The following is a 24,744-nucleotide window of genomic DNA, read 5'->3' as shown; positions in this document are numbered from 1 at the left end:
TGTCCCAGATTGCTCCCAGTCCCGTTCAACCTGGCCTTGGACACTTCTAGGGATCCAGGGGCAGCCCGAGCTTCTCTGGGAATCCATTCCAGGGCCTCACCACCCTCACAGGGAAGAAACCGGAGCACCAGCCAAGAAAAAGACCTCAAACCAAGCCCAAACAAAGCAAATGCCAGTGCCCCTCTTTAGAAGACAATGACACATTTTAAGAACGTATTTCACTATCTATGGAAACATTCCTTGATGAGAATATTCTTTTAATCGGGGAGGGGGGAAAACCTTTGTGACTTTTAACACAAGTTTCTGTTTCACAAGTAAAAAAAGTGTCAGGAGTTCTCAGGACCCTGTCCGTAACACGGAGGGGTACTCTCATCCCAAACATGCCAAGTCTGCATTCCCACCAAACCCCCACAACAACACCCACCAGCTTTGTCCCCTCCACCCCAAGAACAGCGCTGAGCTGCGGTGCCTGAAGCTGCAGAACAACCCCACACCTGAAGGAGAAAAGCCTGGCTAACGAGCAGAGTGGGAACAGTTAGGTGGTTTGCATGGAAAAGCACTTCCAGCCGCTGGCTCGGTTGCACTGGAGCTACAGACGCTGCGCAAAGCTCCGCTCTGGGCTGGATTAGTTGTACATGTGCTGTGACAGGAGCAGGGACATGAATAACAAACACTCGGTGCACACCGCAGTAAGGACACGCAGCACGTTACAGACAGGACACCACCCGGCCTACAGCCAATCTGTCCCTGTCCCAGGGCCCTCCAGGAGCCTGCTGTATTCCCAGAACGCCGTCCACATTGCCAAGGCCGCTTGCAAACACCACCTGCGCCGCTCCTGTAGGGAATCAGGCCGGCTTGTGGTCGCCCATCCAGTGGTTCTGATCCTCTGTGGCTGCCAGCGCAGGTACAAACAGAGGGCAAGGCTGAGAAAAGCAGGATCTGGAGCAGTTTTAAAACGGAGTTTTAAAGTTGTAATGTAGCTGGCGAGAAAAAAGTCTCCTCCCTGGCTGACAGTGCAGAGTCTCTTCCACCTCTGTCCCACAAAAAGTCACGCTGGACACAACCGTGCCTCCACAGGGGACAGCTGGTGTTAGGTCAGCTCTAATGGTTTATTCTCCAAGCTCACAGGGTAAAGAAAATCTACTAAGACGTCCTGATGAGTGGGGACCTCTCCTCTTCAGTGCTCTGGAAGAACAAAACCACAGCAAGTTAAAGTGGCCGTGAGAGAGAGACCTTCCACCACGGGAAGCCGGGCTGCCCACACTCCAAGCAGGGAAGGGAAAAGCTCCTACTTCTAAGGAGAATTCCCTCTAAGAGAGCCAGGGCTGCACTAAGAAAGCACCAGAGGGTGGGTGGCAGCTTGGGCAGGGACCTGCTGTAGCACCTGACACAGGAGGGAAGGCCTGAACCACCCAGGGATCACAAGAAGAGCTGTACACTGCTGGATTACCTCTGTTTGCAGGAAAAGCAACAAAAGCAAAGTCGGAAAAGCATGGAATGCAGGTGTCCCTTTGTCACTCTGACCCCTGTAGAGTGTTCCAGCACATCCAAGAGAGCTAGTGTGAAGCTGTGCATGTAGGGTGGGGCAGGAACTTCTGGGTCAGGCCTTGGGCAGTGGGACAGATTGACATCCTGGCTGAGCTGCTGCTAACAGGGACGGGATGGGACAGGGAGGGGAAGGGAAAGGGGAAGGGGGAGGGGGAGGAGAAGGGGGAGAGGAAGGGGAAGGGAACCAGTCTGTCCTACATAGGACCCTGAAGTACATGGGGATGGGAGGCAGTGGGACCCACTGATCCAGAGGGGTCCCCCAGGCACGGAGGGAAGTTGTTAAGACAGCATTTAGGGAACATCAAACACATGAGACCACAGTAAGCCCACAGCAACTATGAGGAGAAAACAGCCTCCTAGAGAACCCAGGCTATTCCTCTAGCCAAAGGCTCCACGCTTGGTGTCATCTGAACCCTTTTATGGTGAAAGGTTGGCATCAGCTTTCGCCCTGACAAGCACCTTTATGCCAGCGTGTCATGTGGGACAGAACTTCTCATAAACAGATTTACAAGCTGCCTTGTAAATAAAGAATACTGGAGAACAGTTTCTGCTGCTGCTGTCTGTGCAATTCATCTGTTCTTTGGCCACAAATTTGCATTCTGATTCTGGAAAATAATCCACTGCCACAACGCAGTTCTGCTGAGAACACTGACACCAACTAAATCTGTCCTCAAATATGGTGGAGCTTTTGCATCTTATCCTTCAGGGTCCTCTAGACAGGCTGATTTATTTCACTACTGTTGGCAAGGGAATTGGGCACAGAGACAGGACCTGCCTTACCAGGCTTCTCAGATTAACTCCGCTCCTTTGCTTTGGCGCGTTTATTCTGAGTCTATTAAAACTTCCCCTCCCTAGAAAGGTCATTTCCAACAAAAACAAAATAAAAACACGTGCAGAAAGACACCAAATGGTAAAATTAACCACAAGAAAAATCAAATGCAGGCGGATGTACAGCAAGCAAAGTCAAATCTGAGTGCTGCTTACCTCTTCACTTATCCCCCGGGACCTGCACACCAGCACAATGAAAACAATCCCAAAAACTATCCCCAGAGCCATGATCACAAAGGGGATCCCAGTCACAACACTGGCTTCTAGCAGGACATGCCTGAGTTTGCTGGCAGATGCTTCATCAATCAGAACACTCTGGAGCAGAGAGAGATGAAGGGGGGGGGAAAAAAAGGTTTATTTATTTCTGTGCTTTCTAGAAGATCACTTTTGTGAAGGGCAGGGAAACAACACTCCCGCAACTCTCAACCACTGCTTCATTGCCTCCTGGCATACTTTCCCCCTAAAAATTCTTCCAGGGGCCAGAAGGATCACCTAGTCTGTATTTCAAAGGAAAACAGGGATTTTTAACTTTTGGTTTAGGAATGGACTAATACAAGCCTGGAAAAACAGTGTATGTCATCAAAACTAGTCCCCCCTGCATCCAGTTAATTCAGTGATCCAACTACAGCACAGGAATATTGACAACAGATGACTCAAAAAAAGGTGTGATCTTCTGAAGTCCTGCCTCTGTCTGAGCAGCCCTTTTCCTCATGGCCAACTCCTTTGAGTTTAAAAGGAATGTCTGACTTAAGAGTGTTTGGCCGGGCTGAACTTAACCCTACAACAAGCAGCAGAAGGGTGTCAGTTAAGGAACAGCAACAGCTTCCTGTCTATCACTGTACAAAACAACAAGAAAATCAGCATTTTGTTTTCTGGCTAGCTCAGAGGGTATTTTTACAAGCATTAACGTGCCACAGTGCTGGAAAGACATAACAAAACCGTTTACCTCATTTATATACATCACTGGGAAAATCAGCGTTCGGATGTTGCCTGTTTCACTGCGTGGAAAAAAAAGCAGTAATAAAAAATTATGGGTTTGGAAATTTTCAACCTGAGGGTTCTGAAGACAGATTATACAACAACAATGAACAAGGAAAGTGTCCCTAAAAAAACCCTGGGCTGTTCCTTTTTGCTGTGGATTTTCACCTCCCTGCTGGAGTAGGACAATCTCCATCTCCAGGATGGATAAATTCTGGTTTGGGAGCAGGGCATATTTTGTGACTTGGTGGGCACTGAAAGACAGGGATCCATCTGGGGCTCATTCGTTACTGAGCGACAGATTTGTGCCAGGCAGCAGGAATTGAGCTAAGCTAATGTGGAAGGTTACTCCTATTTGTAAAACACAGAACTACTGTCCAAGCAACACAGGCACAGGAGCAAAAATCCCCCAACATTTGGCACATGTGGAATCCCAGCTCAGGCAGCAGCTGTGTTACTGTGACGGCTCCTGGGCACTGGGAAACAAGCCTGAAGGAACATCACTGGCTCTCCCAAGGGGACTGGGCAGATAAAATACTTCTATTTTAGTTATTACAGCCAAGCTGTGCCAATAAACAAACATCAGCCCTGCAGCTGAGCAGGAGGAGTAGCTACCATACAGCATTCTTTACTCTGCAGGTGGAACTGGAGAGTCTGATTGAGAGGAGAGGATACTGCCCCTTCAAACTGAGATTGGATTGGACTTCTCTCTCACACTTCCTCTCTCCAACCCATATTCTATCCGAACACTGCAGAAAAATTCATTCTGAGTATCAGCTGAGATCTGAAACGCCCACCCGGCAGCAGAGAACACTCACAAAAATTCAGGTAATTTTCGGACGTGAACGTTGACCTGCATCCGCTTGGCTGCCCGCAGGACGAGCCCCGTCAGCTGGGGATTAAAGGAGATAAAGGAATAAAGTGTCAAAAAACCAAATCAATGTGGCTGTAGTTGAGGTGGACATAAAAGCCACACTAGTCATAATCCATGGTCGAGAAAGGTCGAAAGATTTTGTGTTTTCTCTACTGCTATTCTTATACCTCTTCACAGTGGCTGTGGCCTAATTTAAGATTGGCTGCTTAGCAAACAATGCCAAGGCTGTCTAACAAACAGTGACCACTCAGGCAGTAAACAACCAGCTATACAAGCAAAGGTATCCTTGCTGCATGTTATCCACAAGTTCTTCCTTGTACACTCTCAATGTCCCATAACAAGAACATCCTCCCCTTGTACCCAGAACATCTTCTCTCACTGATTATTTTCTTGGCCTTCTCTGTGGGTTTTACTAAAGCTGCAGAATTTCACTGTAATATCCTCACGGGTAAATTCTGACTGGTTTCAGGTCTGACTCTGTGAGATTGTCAGTCCAGCTGTCAGTCTCCTCAGGTCCCCCCTTTTGTTTTTGTATTACAAAGACCGCGTTTATTGACTTTTGTAGAGCCTTTTGCATAAAAGACAATAAACACGGCACCATGAGCAGGATGCAAAAAATAACCAATAGGATCAGGCATCTGATTTTAAGCAGATTTTTGATCTATCTTGCAATTTGCCAGTTGCCAAACAAACTATTGAGCCAATCAGATTCTGATTCTTCATGCAATTTTGACAAGTTTGTTTGTAATTCCTTAATGTGGGCATGAATGGATTTTGAATGATCAGACAAATTCATACAAGACACTCTATCAAAATCCTCACATCCATGTCCATGTGCTAGCAACAAAAAGATCAACAGCAGCTCTATTTTGCAGTGTAGTGTGCCTTACTGAACCAACACCTGTTAATAATCCGGCTAAAGCAAGCGAAGTGGCATTAGCCTGCCAAGCTAACCAACATCCTAACTTGTTTAACAGTCCCAGTGCTTTAGCAGCTGCTATTTGTGGAGAAAGGAAGAAAACATGTCATCATGTTAATCTCAACAAGTAAAAGTGAAAGAATGAGAACTGTGAGAAAGCAGGAAGAACCTGGTACACACCACACAGCAGGATCTGCACTGGACCTTAGGAGAGGAGCTGTGGAATTTCCTCCCGCTTTAGCTGCACATAACAGCCCAATGAGTCACAGCACTGTTTCTGTAAACCAGGCAGCTCGTGATTGTGCTCCTTCCCTCGACCCACATTTATATGTGGGGGTGTAGACATCACTGCTGTACTGGTTTTAGCTGGGAGAGAATTAATTTCCTCCACAGCAGCTGGTATGAGGCTGTGTTTTGGAACTGTGATGAAAACAGCGTGGGTAACACGGGGATGTTCCAGTGATTGCTGAGCAGTGCTTGCACAGCCTCCAGGCCCTTTCTGTTGCTCACACTGCCCTGCCAGTGAGTGGGTGGGGTGTGTGGGAAACTGGGAGGGGACAGGGACAGGACAGCTGACCCAAAGGGATCTCCCACTCCATCCAGCATCGTGGAACTAGTACAGATTGCCTGAGGTCAATGGGACTACGCCAGTACACACCATCCAAGGAGGTGACCTAAACCCACGTGCTTGGATCCATTCACCTACAGAACCCTTGAAAAAAGGCTGCACTTACAGGATTGATGTCCAGAAATGTCTCATGGTATTCTTTTCTGGGATGCATGCCCTCTATGTCTTCTATAAACTTTGGATCTGCCTGGTAAAAATGTGGAGCTGAGAGAAATATTGGAGCACCTGGAATGCAAAAGCACCAAGTCACCACCTAAAAAAAGGCCGAGCAGGATTCAGGGAAGCCTTTGAGGACCTCACAGCTCTGAGCCGTTTACAGAGAAGGGAAGGGCCCCTTGTGGAGCCACAAACCCCCAGTGTCTCTGGGACAAGCCCCTCACGGCCCTGCAGCTCGGCCGTACCCTGCTTGCAGACGCTGACGTTGAGCACGCCGGTGCCGGGGCAGTTCCCGGCGGGCACGCAGAAGCCGGCGTTGGCGGGGTTCACCGAGGTGTTGGCAAACACCATGGAGGAGGGCACGAAGCGGAACGTGGGCACCCCGGCCACGGCTCCCGAGCTGTCGTACACCAGGAACAGGGACCTGCAGGGAAGCAGAGCCAGGTGTGTCAGGCTGCAGCACACACCGGGGCCAGCTGCACGTGTCTCCCTGCTGATGCCTGTGTGTCGGCCCCGGTTTGCATTCCCAACACCTTCTGTATGGAATTTAATAGGCTCTGATCAGCAAACACACATCTCATCATCCTGCTGCTGCACAAAACAGACGGTCCCCATATCACTATTGCATGTTGTGTAAGTGCTGGTACCTCTGCTGAGAGGGACCAGGAAAGGAACATGGTTGTGGAAGACAGAGCAATCTGGCACGTCCTGAATTTCGCCTAACACCCATCTGTATTGATTTAAATAATTTCAGATTGGTTTTCTTCTCCACACACCGGGAAATCAGCAAGAGGGGAGACAAGGCGTTAGGTAAGGAAGGAAACACCAAGATTTTCTTGGTACGTTTCAGACAGTATCATGTAAAGTCATGAATCTCTGAAGAGGGCAACCTGGGTTCTCTAAAAAAGCACAGCACAGAGGAAGACTTTGGAGGCAAGAAGCTTAAGGAAAGTTCATATAAATCCTTCAGTTCCCCTCATTACTAGCCTTGCAGTGCAGTCTGTCCTTCTGGTTTTCTTCCAGATTTTTTCCCTCACAAATCTTCATTTTGAAATAACACATCCTTAACTTGCTGCAGACTGGGAGGTTTTTTTTCTGTAACTCATCCTTCCCACCACGAATGAATGCAGGACACTGCTACTGTTAAATGAAATCACAGGAGGAGAACCACCAGCCTAACGTGACAGCTCAAGAGGAATGCACATAAATGCTCTGCTTTAAAGTCTGAGCAACACTGTCCTCTCCTTACCTGCAGAAATCAGAAGAAAAGATGTAGATGCTCTCATCTTTGTTGATCAGCGGGTGAAAGGATGTCCCATCTGTGCCATTGATCATGTTACATGTCTCTGTTGTCCACCAGCTCAAGGACCTCAAGAAAGGGAAACAAAGAGAGCAAGGGCTAAAAGATCTCCAATCAGCAGTCAGGCAATGCCAGCTCCCGGCCTAAGCAAATGGGAATCAGACCTGTACAGTGCTGATTCCTCTTGCCTCAGCTCTGCTAACAGGAAAAGGGGTTGAAATGGGTTTAAACTGCACCTACAGTCTCTTTAAACAGGCACCAGGCAAGCAAGGGGCAGATTCTGACAGAGGCAACAGTCCCCTGAAAAACTTACTCTTTTCCTTTCCACTCCACAATCCTGGAGAAGTTCAGGTAGCTCGTTTCCCCACTCAGGAAAACATATTCTCCATCATCAGTTCCGTTCATCTGCAAACAGATACAGTTTTCAGTGGCTCCACTCATTCTGTAGCACCTGGCAAAGGCACTGCAATGGGGTGGAGTTGAAGTTGTCACTACTCCAAATCCACCCCAGGAGTGATGGACTGCCCCCGAGATCTGTGCAGTTCATTGAACTCCACCTTGTATAGGAACGAGGTGGAAGTGACCAGGCAAGAGCCTTACACCTCCCAACTGCAGGAAATACAACTCCACACGAGCCTTTTCTCCCTTTGAGAGCTGCCCCTGAATAAAGAGCCCTCAGGAAGAAAATAATCCCACAGAAATAACCTCAGCACTGCAGACATCTCCAAGAAGCAAGGATTCCCCACAGCCCAAAATGACCAGAAACACTGTGGAAGCCAGGAATGGCTGCAGCACAGAAATAATATCCAATTTCAGTCAATTACTAAGGAAATCAGGGCGTTTTTCTAACAGTTTTCACAAGTGGCCCCACAAAGCCCATGTTATTCAAGCAAACACCCAAAATAGTGGAGGGGGTTGTCCTTGGAAAGCTTATCCATACCTCCCATCCAGTGCCTAGATGCAGGTAAACTGAAGAGGGAGCACGCCTTTGCTATCCCTACCTCCTGGCTCAGTCCAGGCACACCCCTCTCACAGCCCACACCCCGCAGCAGTGCCATCGTTCCTCAGGGAAAGCACCAGCAGGCGTGGCCACCCAGTTACCTTGTTGAAGAGCCCAAAGACAGGGTCGATCTCGGGATGCAGCACGTGGATGGTGGAGAGCAGCCTGTCCTTGTAGCCCCACAGCAGCTCATGGACGCTGCGGACCGTGAACAGGGACTCCTGGTACAGAAGCAGCAGCACCTCCGTGGCAAACTGCAGAGGGGTCGACCTGGTCCACTCCATGGCAGTCTGCCAGGGCATTGCAATGAGGGAGCGATGGTCAGATTTCATGGGGAATAAATGATCAGCTGCATCCACACACAGACACTTTGCACCACACACACACACATTCATTTCCCCAAGATGCAAACTGCAATGACGTTTATTTCCTTTCTAGCTGACAAGTGGGTTTACAGCATGAATTTAAAGAGGTCATAACAAAAGAAGGGCATTTCTTTGGGCTAACCAACCTGTGGTTCTTCTCATACTGCCTGTTACAGTACATCACAGCCAAAAATCTGAAGGAGAGATAATCCTTACCACCACGAGATGCCTGGGAGGAATTGAAAATACAGTGTCTGTATTGTCTGCAACTTTCAGGAAGCTGAGTCCTATCTACTGCTATATACAGGGCATTTCTGTACTCATTCATAAAATCAGGCATTTTTGGAAACGCTGGGGAAAAAGCTGAAATGGATGTACCCTACAATTGAAATTAAACCAGGATGGAGAGTAAAGGCTGACTCACACTCCCTGTGCTGGAGTACAGCCTGACTGCCTCTGGAAGCTGTGACACCTTTGGATCTGCTTCTTCTCATGCTATCTGCCTGTGATCACCACAACGAGACTCTCTTTCACCTAGCACAGTCTGGGGGTGCATTTCTAACTTTAATTCTACTCTGAGAGGTCCTTTTCATTCAGCTCCATCTGCAACTGCTCTGCTGTAGTTTCTTTCCAGTTTGAGAAGCAGACTTGGAGGCAGCTTCTCCAATTTTGACAAAATAACCCCAAGCACTCCTAACTTCTTCACGCAGAAGCCAGAGTTCCTCCTAGGCATTTGACATCAATAATTTCCTGGTTTCACGGACTCTTGGAAGCTCAGCAAGCCTGATTTCTCCTCATCCCTGTAGAGTGTGTGATCTCTTAGCACCAGAGGAAGGCACTAACACTGCAGAGGTGTGAGGAGAGGGAGGAACAAAACAAAACCCCCACAACAGTGAAGCCCCAAACTGAGACCAGCATCTGCCCAGGACATGAGCTGCCCCTCTCATTCTTCCAGCACATTTATCTACTATAAAGGGGGAGTCAGGATGAAGCAACATGCTACTCGTGCTGAAGTGTGTCAAGATGAATTCCAAGCAGGAATGAAGGAGAACTCACCACTGCAGGAATATTTACTGTCCTGATCAGGTCCACTTCAGGGTCTCCCACTGACTTCTGAGGTTCAAATACGTAAGTCTTTGGGTTTAGAGCAGACACTTTGGTTCCATTGTCCAAAAACTGGATGTGCACTCTTGGCCTGTATTCCCTGAAAGACAAGACTTTGTTCTCTAATCAAGTTAAACTGAGTACACACAGCATTAACTGCAATTAACTTACGGCTGTTCTACTGCTTAAAGCACATAAAGGGTGAGATTTTCAGTTCTTTCGAAGTTGATTCCCTCACTGACACGAACTCCCCACTGTGTCAGTGTGAGCCGAGTCAGACCTCATGGGGCCTTTCCAAAAATGCCACCCCACGTGTTAATTGCACTTCATAATTTTGCCTCGTCTTTAAAAACCTCAAAGGAAGGACAACAATTTCAGACAGCTCAGAAGGATTTAGAGCCACCATATATGAGACTGCCCTTGAAGCCCTTGAAAATGAAACCTTTGCCTCTGCTGCAGGCAAAATTCACCCCCAGAAAGATGCAGGCTGCGTGTCTCTCACTGACCTAAGAACCCACCAGAATCCTTCTGCTGGCTACAGAGCACTCGGCACTGGGGCCTACATGTGACATGACCACAGAACAAGCCTCATTTTAGTTCTCCTCCTTTACTTCTCAAGCAGGAATCCTGGGCACGACAGAAATTCAACTGAATTTTTGCTGTTCACTACCCATGGCCTGGGAGGTTGCTGCTGTTCCTGTCTAAGCACTCAGACAGCAGGATAAAACTCAGGATTGCTGACAAACCAGTCCAATTAGCAAGCAACATCAAATGCTACCTGCTGGCCCGACGAGAAAGTCAGATCTTAATTACCCTGAAACACATGCAAGGAGAGCACTACTCAATTTTCATTACCACTAGCACTTTACAAACCAGGCTTATGCAGTTGTGCAGAAGAGGCTGACATACACGTGTCTCCAGCAAAGCCCAAAAGGGAAACAGCAGGCGGGCTGCTCACCACCTGGCCCACACATGAGGTGAAATTCTCCCTATTTCCTCAGCCTGCAGTTACTCAGAAGGCTGCTGACTTTGACATTTGCCTGGGCAAATTTCAAGTCACAAGACGTGAGGGAGAATCCTTCTGCCAGATGTTGTACCCTGATGTCCTGCATTCAGTTCAGATTGAGATTCTGTCCTGGCTGCCCTGGATCCATCAGTGCAGCTTCACACAACAGGCTGCATTACGCTGGTTCAGCTTTCAAATCTACAGCAAACTGGAAAGGCCTGTGAAACTACTGTTATTAGAAACCAGCCACTTCCTATCTTCCTTACCCAAAAGTGTCTCTACCGCTCCCCGGCATCCCTGCCACCCAGGAACATTTTGGTCTGACAACACTTCCAGCTTGACTTGCCAAGGGCCTCTTGGACAGCAATCTATTTTATACCCCAGGGCTGGAACTGAGGGGATGGAAATGGACAGCTGTGAAATGCCTTCCTAAAATAGACCAGGAGTAACCTGAGACACCTCTCCAGCTCTGCAGAGGAAAATAATACTCCCTGATGAGGGATACGAGTAGGAGGCTCTACGACGTTAGAGTTAAAAAGCTGTAAATGCGTGCAAGACCAGACAATATTCCAGTGTTCTTTGGGAGTCAGCAGGCTTGGGCAGATAAGCAGCTTGCACTTTGTAATTACTTACTTTACATGCTGCCAGTTCAACTTCCAGGATTTAAAACCAACATAGTTTTGGTACAGAATCTGCCTCGAGTGCTTTACAATGTATGCTGGTGAAAACTCTGAGCTGCAGGAAGAGACTCTCTTGAGCCCTCCCACCTCCTCCCTGTCAGTGACTGGATTTTTTTCCTCTGCTTTTCCAGCCCAGTTCACTCCCAGCCTTTCCCCAAACACGCTGTTTTATAAAAGCACAGAGCCATGCACTTCATGTGAAGGCATTTCAGATGTTCTCTCACATGCTAAAGCCAAATGAGTCTTCAATGCTTTGCTACACAGGGCCTGTGAAACCAACTGGACGTTTCTTCCCGGGCTAGAGCGTGCAGTAAGGCTGGAACATCCCTTCCTGCTCCCTGTGCTCCCACAGCCTCCTCTGCTCCTCGCCCAGTGCTGACAGCCTGCTGCAGGCACAGCCAGGCAAGGCTTATGGAACCTGCTGGAAGAGAGCTCTCCACTTCCTAACTTTTCCTCCTTCCTCTATCAGACAGAGCAGAGCACAGGGGAATCCTGTCCAGACATGCCAGAATCAGGCTAAGCAAACAAGCCAGAAACAACTGGAATGTGCAGCCTCCTTCCTTCCCTCCCTGTCACCACCAAGAACACTGCAGGGAGGGCCGGCGTTGGGGACCCACCTGCAGCCAGCCTGTGGCGTGGGATGCAGGGAAAGGCTCTCTCCCAGCAAACCAGCAGCTCAGGCTGGGCCTCCCCTGGGGCAGGGACCAACCCAGCCCCATCCACCCTGCTGAGCTCCTTCATGGACAAGGTGCAGCTTCCCAAACCAGGCTACGTGTGACACCCAGGAGAGACTCGGAGCTAAGGAAAGGGAAAAGAAGAAGCTGGCAAAGAGGACTGAATACCAGCCTGTGTGGTTCCCTGCAGCTCTGCAAACCCTGGAGCTGATCCTATTTACCTTCCTGACACAGAACTGACTGAACACATTGCTGACTAATGACCAGCGTTACACCACACACACCTGAAGGAAAGCCTGGGAACTTGAGAGCTTGTGTATCTTTTCTCCAGCTCTACTGGCTCATGTAATAGCAGGGATTTTACCAAAGTACTACATGGAGTTTGCCAGGGCTAAACAGACAGAGGATTAGAATGCAGAGGAGACAGGGGAAGGGATTGTTGGCAGAAGGAGAAGCAAAGCTGAGGTGTGGGAGGAAGGAAACTGAGAGGCAAGAGATAATGCAAAAATCAAGGCTCCCACAAAGGCTCTTGCTTTCATTCCAGCATTTTTTTCAAATACTAACAGATTCTGATCATTCTGAAGCTTAGGTAAAGACAACTCCTTCTGGCACTGAGCCACTGCTTGGCCTGGATGAGCCTGTGACCACAAGTGCGGCTGACACTGAGGAATCCACCTTTTTGCCATGGTGATAGAATTCCTCATAATGCCAGAACTCCCAAGACTACAACCCTTCCTGCCACAGGCCTGCTCCTGGTTTACAGGGCTGCAGGCAGCTGAGCAGAACACAGCTCTAAATGAAAACTCGTTTGTAAGGTGACTTTAAAAATCTCTCCATGCCACACAAGATAGCTCTAGGAGCTGGACAATATCTAATGCTGCACGTGGCCTTAGTAAATCCATCAGTAAAAATGAGAGGTCTAAAATCTAAGCAGGTTTTTCAGTGAGGGTTGGCTCAGGAAGACCCTTTTAGTACCACTGTGTTTTTCTGGCCACATTCTACCCATGTGGATTGTGCAACTCCAGCTAGGAATCAATTGCTGAGTGTGCGTGAGTCACACTTTTGTGCAACATTCCTCTCCCCAGCCTCCCAAACATCACCCAACTCACAAGACAACAGGCCAGGGTGCAACAGCATCGCTGTGTTCAGCAGCTGAAGAACAGCAGCACACCACCACAGCTTTGCCCAAAATCTGACAGAAGTCGCTGCCTTCGTCTGAAACCAGTTGCAAGTGTCAGTGCTGTCTGTGTGGGCTGTGACCGTGCTCCCCTGGATAAACCTGCCCTCACACATTAGCACCTAGATTTTCTCCTAGAACGGGATCCCAAATGTTCTGGATCCCACATTTTGGCTTCCTCACACAGCACAGCTTTTGTGAAGTGTGGAACAACTGAAAGGGTCGTACCTGTAGGTGTATGGTCCTATTTCTTCTACGAGAGGAGTAGCCCCTTGGAGCACTTCCAAAGGATTTGTCACATTAAAAAAGTAGAACTGCATGTAGACTGGGGGGGGAGGGTCCTCCCAGGCCTCAAAGGTTTCCGTGCCATTCTTCAGTACTGTTCCCTGAAACAAGAGAAAGGCAGATCAGCTGCTGATGCTATGATGCTGCATGATACTGACAGGAAAGAGAGGACTTCCATGCCTTGGGAACAAGCACAGGCAGTAAGACTCAAGACCACAATTCTAGATCTACTTTACTTTGAAACAGCTCACTCAATATCAACCAGCATAGGCACCTGCTCTCCTGACTACAGCCCAGGGGTAAAGTTGGTTGGTTTGTAGTTCCTCTTCTCCCCACAGGCAATGGTGCCTGACATTTTTCAGAATGGAGACTGATCAGCTATTACTCAGCAATCCTGTCTCTTTTCCTGCACCAGTAAAAACCTCCACCTGGTGCAAGACACCACAAAACGTGCCAATGTTACAGATAGAAGTGTAACTCAACAGTGGGAGGCCAAGAGAGTCCTGGCCTTGATGATTTCTTTGCCCAAGAATGTCAGATTCCAACATAGCTGTCAGATTCTGCCTCCAAAGCAATTGGACTTTGTTTTTCAGCGGTCTGTGAGAAAAACTGTGAGTGACAAATTTCTTTCAGGTAGGCGCTCTAGGGTCTGTGCCTTTCCAAGGTCTTGGAATAGGGGAAAGATTGTTTGCCCTCTGTCTTTAACTTCTTTCCTACAGCAGTGTCAGCACAATGGTCTGTCAGTCTATTTTGTAATCAAGCTATAAATCATTCTTTTATAGCAGAAGCACTTGAGAAATGAAACACTAATTCCCTTACCTCAGTGATACCCCTTATCAGTATATACATGTTACATGGAAAGTCACAAGCACAGCTGTCACACAGAGCTCCATAACAGAGGTCTCAATCTCTCACTTTATTGCTATCCTGTTTCAGGTAAAATTCACTCCACCTATAAAGCATCCCCACTGCCAAAGTCAAGGCTTTTCATGTAGTTGTAACACTGGAACTGCTTCAGTGGTCACAAAGAGAAATCTGGCTGGCAGAGTGAATTTTCAGGAATAAACACAAAGAAAACTCTGTCTTTAAAAACCACATCACCTGTGGGTGGAAGAAACGGAGGAGGGGAATGATTTGCAATCAAATGGGTCTCATACACACTCATTCTGTTTATTCTTCTGAGCAAACAAGTCAAATATTGTGAGTGGAAGCTCAGAATCAGGGCAGGCTGGACAGCTGCCAGCTCGTGGTGGATGTTTATGGGGTCTTATCAGCCACAGTTGCCTCAGGACTCATTCTTGGCCTTCCCTCTTAAGGAGCTCTTTTCTCTCAATGTAGACTTTAATTTTGAAGGATGAGATAAAGAGAAGGCTGTTTCAGAGAGAAACTTACTGGCAGGAGCTTGGCACGGCAGGAGTAATGCTGAGTGGCAGTGAGAGCCAGCCCAGCTGGTGGCACTTTGCACTTGCAGCCTGCTTTCCCCATAGGATTAAAACCCATGTATTCCGTGCACAGCTCAAAAATTAATGTGTTTCAGACATGCTTGAGGAGTTGGGAGCATTTCTCTGGAACTACCAACACCTCATATGCACAATTTCCTACGCAGCCAGATGCTCTTGATCCAGTTTTCTTATGATGTATGCCAAGGAGACCCATTCCCTGGTCATACTCATTCCAAATCTAGTTCTTGGATCTGCATGCCACAATGTGGATCTCCCACAGAAATTAAGTGTCTACTTATAGCTCTGTACAGTGACAGCAAACCCAGATTCACAAACTTCTGAGCTGGATTCAGAGAGACTCCCAAAACCTGTCAAATAATGAAACATAGTAAGCTCTTTTCTTGTGATTTTCACCAAATGTTACCAGGGATATTTCAGTCTATCACATGATATTACAGTGATATCAGTGCTTCTCCTTTCCACGTGGAGCCCACGCTCACTTCCAGTGTTCCAAAGCATCCTTCCTGCTGACGGTATTTATCAGCCTGCCCTGAACTCACAGCTCTCTCATTTGCTGCTGTTTCCTTGCCTTGACTGTGCTTTACACACAGGAAATAAAAAGGGAGCTTTCCCTCCCAAATATAACTGTTAGTGGCAGTGATGGTGGGAGTGGGAAATGGTACTGAACATTTTTGAAACCTACACAGAAAATTTAATTCTTTTTTTTTTTTTTAACCTCTGGAACTCCTAAATATTATAATTCCAAGATGTACTTTTATGTGTTCATCTGTGACTGAGTTGAACCACAACTTGTTACGGTGATAGGGTAAATGTTCAGACCAGCGTGAACAGACCTCTCTACTCCCACACCTTGGGAATGCCCTGACCCAAAGGAGCATCCCAATGGATCCTTCAGCTAGGCCTTCATACTAAACCCTGCTGAGAGCTCCAGTATTTGGCATTAAACAACAGCAGTAAAAAATGACAATGATGAATACATCAAAGGAGAAAACATCTTCCTTGTCCCTTTGGGCCTGAAACACAACAGCCACCTCAGCCCAACAGATGGCTGGCGACAAGTCCAGTGGAATTTCAAAGGGTTTGAAGACAAAGTGTTTTCTAAAATTAACAGCATAAGGGATGTGGCATGAAGGAAACACCTGGGCCAAAGGACTGACTGACCTCGGAGTTTGAAATTAGGAGCATAGCTCAAAGATTCGTTATATATATTTATATAAATAAAATATTAGGTTATATTCATCAACTGCACACCTAGGGCAATAAAAATGCAAGCATCTACTCATCAAAGAGCACAAGCACTGGCAGCTGGGAAGGCCTTTCTCCTAGGGGAGATTCATCCTTGTTCATTATAAGTCTTTTCCCATGACTCTCTGGAGTTTCAGGTGCTAGGGCCTGGTAACAAACAGGTTTTGGCCATCTGATTGGGATGGCATGTTTAGTTCACAAAAACACAATAAAATGGCAAATAAAGAATAAGTTGATGAGATTTGAATGCCTTCTGGGAAAAGTGCTGCCACTGTTCTTGTCACAACACATCTGCCCACTGATTTTCAAGGGGATGCGAAGTCTGACAGCAGGTTGGATTTCCCACTCTTCCCACACCCTCTCTGTATCCCAGATCCTGCCTTTGGCTGGAAAGGCTGCTGCACACAACCCCCTGTGAAAGCAGAGCCATCCTCAGCGGTTCACAGGTGCTGGGTTTGGAGGCACAGGTGCCTCAGCTGCTCCAAAATACCGCTTTCCACTCCAGCTGCACTTGAGACTGCAAAGGCAGCCCTTCACTGTGAGGCAGCTCCATTTCAGGACGGCTGGAAAGCCCTCAAAGGAACAGCAACTCCTTGCAAAAGCTTGGGTCTTGCCCCATTTCAAAGGCAAATTAACATTAGTCTATTTGCACAAGATTCTCTAAGCTACACACGGTTACACAAGAGACAGCAGCTTTCTAGACTACACACAAATGAGGGAAAGCTCATGTGGGGTAAAGAAAATGTAGAAAGAAGCCAGCTCAGCAGAGTGACTGGGAGCACCCTGCTTTGGGGCTGAAAGCTGCACTTCCCCAGTCTGGGGGTGCGTGGCTCCTAGAGAAGGCCAGCAGGGATTTGGCAGCTCTCGCGGAGAGCCGGATGCCTCACTCCCTGCAATCCAGATGTGTGCCAGCACGAGCTGGAGAGCAGCAGGCAGGAAAAGACTGAGCTCTGGAAACTTTATCCTGCATTACTGAAAGCCCTGCTGAGCGAATACCAACTTGCTCTTACATAAGGCACTGTTGTGGGGAAGGAGCAGGCAGCCAGGAGATAATACGCGTAAGGAGGATCACGCCTAATTCCCGACAGTCCTGCTCCAAACCACTGCTTCCACCCCACTGCTCCGGCAACAACAGCACACTTGGAAGTAGAACTTCTGGGATGCAGAGGATGGCAAACTCCTTCTCAAGGAGAGCCAAGATGAGGGGCATGGAGCTGCACTTCCAAGTGCCACAACCTGCTGTAGGCTCACTCCCAACCTAAAATCGCACTTGCCAAACCCATCTGATTTCAGTTAAGACAATCCAGGTTCCAGGGTAGAAAATGCTCCCTGTCAACAGCCCAGAGGAAAGAACAGGTTAGGAGATCACAGGTTAGGTGATCTGGTCACCAGTTAGACAACAGCACTGGTCAAATCCCCTTCACTGGTTAGCATTGCTGGTTTCTCTGTCAGAATAAGAACTAAGATGATATTCCTCAGATAGACAGATAAACAACTGTTCATTTACAAAGGAATTCCAAAGGAATTACTAACAAGTTGACCCTTCTCACTGGACCACTAGATAAATGCACAGAGCCACTCTGGGAGAGAAACAAAAGCTTAGGCAGAGCAGGAACAGTGCAGGCCTCTGCACACAGAGCAATGCCAGGATGGGTGTCCCCAAGTGTGGAACAACCGGGTGAAATGCCTCACTGCCATCACCCAGCCTAGGGAACTGAGAGATACCACGTGTTCCAGCCCACAGCACGTCTGGCTGTGCTCCAGAGGCAGCAGTAAATGGAGCAGCAGAACAAGTATGAAAGCTGCAAGCAATTTAGGACAGAGGCAGCAAAAAGAAGGGGTGCTTTAGGTGTCCACTGCTCCCCTCAGCTGATGCTGCTCTGGAGAGGGCTCCTCGCTACAGCTGCTGCCCCACAGCCAGCAAAGCTGCCTCAAGAGGACGCATTTTTACCCATCCGCACCCAATTCTTACCCAATTCTTACCCAGGGACCAGGGCAGCCTGAGCTCCATTCTGAGCCCCAGCCCAGCCAGGTGGTGCTGGGCGGGGGGGGGCGGTTCACAGCCCAGGGATGCTCCTGCCCACCCACCCACCCATAGCTGCTGCAAGGAGGGAGCCAGCTCCCTCCCTCCCTCCCTCCCTCGGCTATTTTCAGAGGGAATAAACCGGTAAACAAGGACCGGGACGGGAAGGCGGTAATGCTTTTACCTGCTTCACCTGCAGATCCACCACCGTCTGGAAGACGTGCGCGACCAGCAAGGAGATGCTGGCGATGAGCAGCGTCATGGCCAGGACCCCCACGGTGACGAGGCACAGCGACTTCATGGCTGCTGCTGCTGCCGCCGAGCAGGGCCGGCCTTGGCTCCGGAGCCGGGCGGGCTCCGGGGGCGGGCGCACTGCGGGCCCCGCCCGCCGCGCCGGGAGGAGCCGCCGCCGCCCCTCGGCGCCGCAGGGACCGCGGCTCCTCCGGGGATGCTGTCCCGGCTCACTGGGGCCGGCACTGCGCTTCCCAAAGGAACGGGGGGTGCTTCCTGCCCGCAGGGATTCCTGGCACAGCCGGAATCCTGCTGCGCGCTGGGGATGGCGCTGCTAGAGCGCCGCGCTCGGTGCAGTCGGCAGCGCCAAAGGGCGTTCTGGAAAACAAGCGGAGGAATTCCACAGCAAGATGATTGGGGGAAACCGGCAGGGAGCGCGAGGCGCCTCTAGACTGAATTAAGCATCGCAGGGAGCGGATTCTGCCACAATTCATTGCAATTCACCTGCCACTAACACAGTTAAGCCGCTCCTGAAAAAGAAATCAAATCAATGTACCTGCTCTTTTAAAAGCCAGTGGGATATACTGCTTCACTTTCCCACCCAATCACTGCCAGCAGGAGGGAAAGACACCTGCAACAGGGGCTTTCCCAGCGACAGATGTCCTGCCAATCCCTTTCCACCACGGCCTTCCTATGGCACAAGAGGAAGGAAAGCCCTGCGACACAGGGCTCCCATCCCACGTCCCATCAGCAGGCTGCCAGCAGCACCAGTGTTTCCCAAGTCACGACTCAGTTCCCTCTCCCAACCACGAGGAGGGCAGCTTGCCAGCAGCAGCCTGATCCAAGTAATGCTTTCCTGAGCAAGAGGGCAAGTGGCCCATCAGGTGGATTTCCTGCTAAGATGGACTGAAGCATCTTCCCTTATAAATACTTCTTCCTGTAACTGTGATTGCAGCAACAGTGTTATGTTACTATGTGCCCTTTTGGATATTTTTGCTTATGAAAGGTTCTGAGGTCACATGTCACAGTTGTTTGGAAAAGCAGAATTTTTGTGGTTCCACCCAGGCAGGAAAAAGGATAAAGAAAATTGTTCTGGCAGCTTGCTTTCCTTTAGATTCCCATTCCAGAGTGGTGTTCTTAGCCCTGTTTCATCACCATCTCTCCAAAAACCAGAACCAGAATACATAATTAGAATCTGGTTTTGAAGGCTAATTTAACTACAGCAATAGAACCCTCCCCTTAGAAAGACTCTTCCACAGGATTTCTCTCTCTGAAACCATAAACATTCCCTTCCACTGTAAAATATTTTAGCTGAACCCTGGCACAAATATTTATAGATCAAGCAAAGACTCCTGCAGAATTTTGTGTTTGCTTAATTCACCTTTTTGGTTTATTTTTCCATAAACATCTACCCATGTGATGCATAGAACCACACCGTTTCTCCATGCAGATTTTCTAGATTCTCGGTGTGAATTATTTTCTTTATTTTGGCAAATTATTTTACCTTTGGAAGCCAAGGAAGTGCTCCCCAGCCATCATACCCTGCAAACACTCCCGTGAGGAGTGGCTCCACCTCTGAGCGCAGCCTGGGAATGCAGTGGGTGCGCTGCTGGCTCAAGGCACAATCCTGTGTCATAATTACGGATCCCTGAAACAAGCAGAGGCACATCTTCCCTTTCCAGCACCATGAGGATATTACTGAGAGAAGAAGCACACAAGGCCCACATTCTGGAAAGCATGGACATGGTGAAATTGTCCTGTCCCGTGCACTGGGAATATCTCTAATTAATATAAAAAGCCAGACTTACTGAGGCTGTGATGTGGCTCCTTCAGTTTGTACAACACCAGGTGCTTGGCTCCTTGGGGTCTATGTAAGGCAGGAAAAGCTTGTCAGGGAAGGAATTAGGAAATCACACAGCACAGTATCAGCCAAATCAGAACAGATCCCAGAAATCCTTCATCCTACTCCTGTGGTTTAGTAACTATCAGACATTTCTTCAGTGAATGTTGAATGCTGCCCACAACAGAGGGCTGGAACAGCACACAGGAGGGTGGGGTATTGTTCCTTGTCTCTGTGTGCATCCATAGCACTTCACGGATCTCTGGACTTTGACACCCAAGATAGGAATCGCGCTTGCCCTTACTTAGTCATCTGCCACTGCTGACAGACCTGTTCACACCACGTCTGACTGGATCCAGGCCTTGCACTGTGTCCTTCAGGAGCTGTGACCTCGGGGCAGACAGAGACATCTAACAGCCTCTCCAGGACCAAGTGTAGTTTCATCTCAACACTGAAAATGCAGCTGTAACTAGAAAAGTGCTGTACTTAACAGACACTCCACCAGTTTCTGTCTTATCTACAATTTGGGTAGGCTTGTCACTCGTCTCCTGCTGCTGCATCATGTTTGCAGTCTTCTTCCCTCTATGGAACTGTGGTACCTGGCTGCCCAGCTCATCCACACAATGTTAAACACATTACAGGGAACCTGCAGTGAGGAGACTGACAGCTGGACTGACAATCTCACAGAGTCAGACCTGAAACCAGTCAGAATTTACCCATGAGGATATTACAATGAAATTCTGCAGCTTTAGTAAAACCCACAGAGAAGGCCAAGAAGATGATTAATGAGAGAAAATATTCTGGATACGAGGGGAGGATGTTCTTGTTATGGGACATTGAGAGTGTACAAGGAAGAACTTGTGGATAACATGCAGCAAGGATACCTTTGCTTGTATAGCTGGTTGTTTACTGCCTGAGTGGTCACTGTTTGTTAGACAGCCTTGGCATTGTTTGCTAAGCAGCCAATCTTAAATTAGGCCACAGCCACTGTGAAGAGGTATAAGAATAGCAGTAGAGAAAACACAAAATCTTTCTACCTTTCTCAACCATGGATTATGACTAGTGTGGCTGTTATGTCTGCCTCGACACCAGCCACACTGCAGGTCCTTCCCATCCCCAGTGTCCTGACAAAGAGCCTGTGCTGGCTGCAGCTCCACAGCAAGGGCCAAGAAGGACAGCAGCACAAGCCTTACATGCAGAGAACACTCCCAGCCTTGGAGGAGCAGCTCTTGGGGAACACCCAAGCGCATCAGTAACACACAAGGAAAAGGTTTCCAGAGGCTTTGCCCTCCTGCTTTCCCTGCACAGCTCCCACACATCCTTGTCACCAGACAATGCACACACACTGTGGGTTTCTAGTGCTCTATGCTTAATTAATAAAATCATAACCTAATTATAAGATCCTGATTTGAGCTGAGAGTTCAGACATTTCTGAAAGGTTTGTAAGTGGGTAGTGATCACATTGCACTGTCTCAAGCTTTAATTTATTCTTCCTACAGAGGCAAATTAACTGCTGACAGGAAAGCAGTTCACCGTAGGGCAGAGCTATGCTGCAACTACTGGGTCCATCAGCGACCTTGGAGAGGGCTGGGAGTAAAGTTGGTGCTTTTGTAAGAGCAGCCTTTCCTCCTGGGTTAGAACACTGCTTGACTTCCAGATTTGGGACAGTGACATCTCAGGAGATGGCACATTTGCCTACAATAGCATTTAATTTTGATTCTGAGGAAATCAAATACTTTTAACTGTTATGAGATTAGCAGCAAAAATGCTTTGCCTTCTGAAATTTGGGCCTGACTCATGTTTTTGACACTCCCCAGGTAAATAACCACAGTCCTCGTGGATTGTAAGCCACTCACACACACATGCATGTCGTAATTGCGATAGAGGCCATGTGGCACATTTTAGAATCACACACACAACCATATTCCTCATAAATTGAGCTATACCAAAATTAGCAAGTGCAGCCACTCACACCCATCAGCTGCTTTTGGTGGGGTTTGCTGTTCCCCTGACTCATCTGCCTGTGCAGCAAGAGCCTCGTGACTCAGGAGTGCCAAGCTGTGCTACCTGCATGGGACTGAGCGTCGCCCCAGGCCACCTTTTCCTCACTGTCCTTTTCACCAGGATTTCTCCCCTCACACAAACCTGAACCCCTCATTCAAAACACCTCCTTCTTTCCAGCACTGGCACAGAGCAGTGCTACAGCCCTCCCTGCTGAACCAGGAAATACCTTCTGGGGAGGGAGAATGTCACCAGTGGCTGTAAAACAGAGACCTTGCTGGGAAAGGAAGGCAAGCAAGCTGCAGGGCACGCACGGGGAGGGACGGGAGGCTCTGGCAAGTAGCACCGTCTGGGTAATTTACACAGGTTTGCTGAGGGCGTGGCCAAGCCCATCTCATCAGTGAAGCTCCTCCTGTCAGTTTTACTGCTTTAACTCAGGTTTTAGCTTCTGCAATGCAGATTGCAAGAGGAAGAACGCTGTCTTTTCAAGTGCTTGATCTGATCCTCTTGAGCATTGCCCACAGAGACTGACAGTTTTCCAAGCCTTCAGTTTTCTATACAGCCCTTGAGGCAGCTCCAGGATGAACCAGGTTTACTTGTTCTGCTGCTGCTGAGCACTGCAAACAGCCCTGAACTACTGGGAGCACCCTCTGCACGCCAAGGGGTAAGCGCAAGTGTGGAAGCAGCCAGGGAGAACCAAAAACACAGCTGATATGACCCCATGCTGTTCCCAGCAGTAGAGCAAAGGAGAACCTGGCAAAGAAAAGTCTGGAGAAATGCAAAACCAGACCAGGATTTTGTTCACTCTTGCCTTACAAACAAGGAGACAACAAAGCCCGAATCACCACAGAAATGTATCTCTGATTTTACTCTAGGCAGACCTATAGGGAGCGGGCAGGTTTCTGACACATGTGGATAACAGAGTCAGGTTAGTCATGCAGGTCAGGTGTTTTATCAGTCACATACTTCCCCATCAATATCTGACACTGCAGAGCAGAGACTTCACCCGCCAGCCTTGAAAACGTCTCCTGCTAACCCTGGACATGACAGACATTATGAACAACCTCTTAATTCAAACAGAATCCATGGTGATCATGCACTTTTTTTCCTATAGTATGGTGTGGATGCCTCCTAAAAAGGGGAGGATTACAGTCTACAGCTGTCAGTGGGACTTCAGGGCCCAAATCCCAGAGAAGTGGATGAACACTCCAGCCCCTGACCCAGACCTTCCTGAAGGGAAGGGACAAAGAGAGACCTGTTCCATTTATTTGCTTCATTTGGGGCTTTGACTGAGTTTCAACCTATACCTCGTTTTAAGTGAACTGCACTAGGGAGAGCACATTTAAAATGAGCAAACCAATGGCACATGTTTCCCTCACCTGAGAGTGCTGTCCCACATAAATGCCACTCTGACATACAAAGGTGAGGGATGCTCCATAGGAGAGACTCTCGAGGAGTCCCATTTTGATCTTTTTGTAGCCCATTCTCAACTGCTTTCTGATCTGAATGAGTTCAAGAGCAGACTCTGCCCCTTAGAATGTCTGCTGCTGCATTAAAGCTTAGATGCACACACCTCTCAACAAATCTCACTGAGGAAAAGTGGAGGTCTTGCACAGAGAGATAGAGACAGGGATTTTCACAGTCTCCACTGACTGCATTTGGGAGAGGCTGCAAACCTACAATCAGTGTCTGCTTTGTTCTGAGACTGTCTTATATCACAGCCTGAAATCTTCCCCCATTCCTGAAGTAAACATAGGGATTGAAGGCTGCAATTAGATGATCTTGCCAGCCTACATCACATTATGATTTACTCAGGCAATCAACTAACTCTAATTAAAATTCTGCAGTGTAAGTATCTTCTAGCAGGCAGCACCAGTGGCTCCAGAGCAGCACAGCCGAACTCTCTGGAGCCCTCCCATGCACAAAACCTGGGGTGTCCATCCTTAAAGTGCACCAAACTCGCTGCCACAGATGAGGAAAGACCAAAAAGGCTCGTGCTGGAAGTCTCTCCCTGACTGCCAGTGTCCACTGCACTTAAATGCACACTTGGCAGGCCCAGAATGAATCATCCTTAGCCCCGGCTGGCCAATGGCAGCCACTGGAAAACAAATGCTTTGTATGTCAGCCTGGATACAAACAGCTCCTGTGCCAGCTCAGACAACGAGGCTGTGTGTGGGACAGCCCGCAGCTCTCATCCCGGGTGGGGCAGCACTGCCTGAGGGCATGCCACCCACCAGCTGCCCTGGAAGTGTGCCAGAGGTGGTGGTCTCAAGTAGAAGGATGAGGGAAATGATGTGCAAACGGTTAAAGGAACGAAGAGTATCCTAGGGGTCTGATCCTGGTAGGAGGGCTACGGAATCTCCTACCTTCGGATCTGTTTTTCCTGTATCTCCCAGCCCCCGAGGGCAGTGCAGAGCCA

The 24,744-nt window shown here is 48.5% G+C and overlaps 1 protein-coding gene across 2 annotated transcripts; it reads right to left on the bottom strand.

Moving 5' to 3' along the window:
• Positions 1-232: 232 nt before the first annotated feature.
• On the bottom strand, positions 233-18,603 carry SCARB2 (scavenger receptor class B member 2). 2 transcript variants are annotated; one of them, XM_032110350.1, is made up of 13 exons: positions 18,438-18,603; positions 13,466-13,623; positions 9,653-9,800; positions 8,333-8,521; positions 7,545-7,636; positions 7,181-7,300; positions 6,177-6,355; positions 5,882-6,000; positions 4,173-4,246; positions 3,323-3,374; positions 2,533-2,691; positions 2,329-2,399; positions 233-1,185 (listed from the first exon to the last, which is right to left on the bottom strand). In XM_032110350.1, the coding sequence occupies exons 1-12, from the start codon at positions 18,552-18,554 to the stop codon at positions 2,370-2,372; spliced, it is 1,437 nt and encodes a 478-aa protein (XP_031966241.1). In that variant the 5' UTR covers positions 18,555-18,603; the 3' UTR covers positions 233-1,185; positions 2,329-2,369. The 2 variants fall into 2 exon arrangements, with proteins under 2 accessions (XP_031966241.1, XP_031966239.1); XM_032110348.1 differs by lacking the exon at positions 2,329-2,399.
• Between the last annotated feature and the right edge of the window lie 6,141 nt (positions 18,604-24,744).

The sequence above is a fragment of the Corvus moneduloides genome, chromosome 5 (assembly GCF_009650955.1).
Source record: "Corvus moneduloides isolate bCorMon1 chromosome 5, bCorMon1.pri, whole genome shotgun sequence".
NCBI classification, from domain to species: Eukaryota; Metazoa; Chordata; class Aves; order Passeriformes; family Corvidae; genus Corvus; species Corvus moneduloides.
This window is presented reverse-complemented; position numbering and strand designations above follow the sequence as displayed.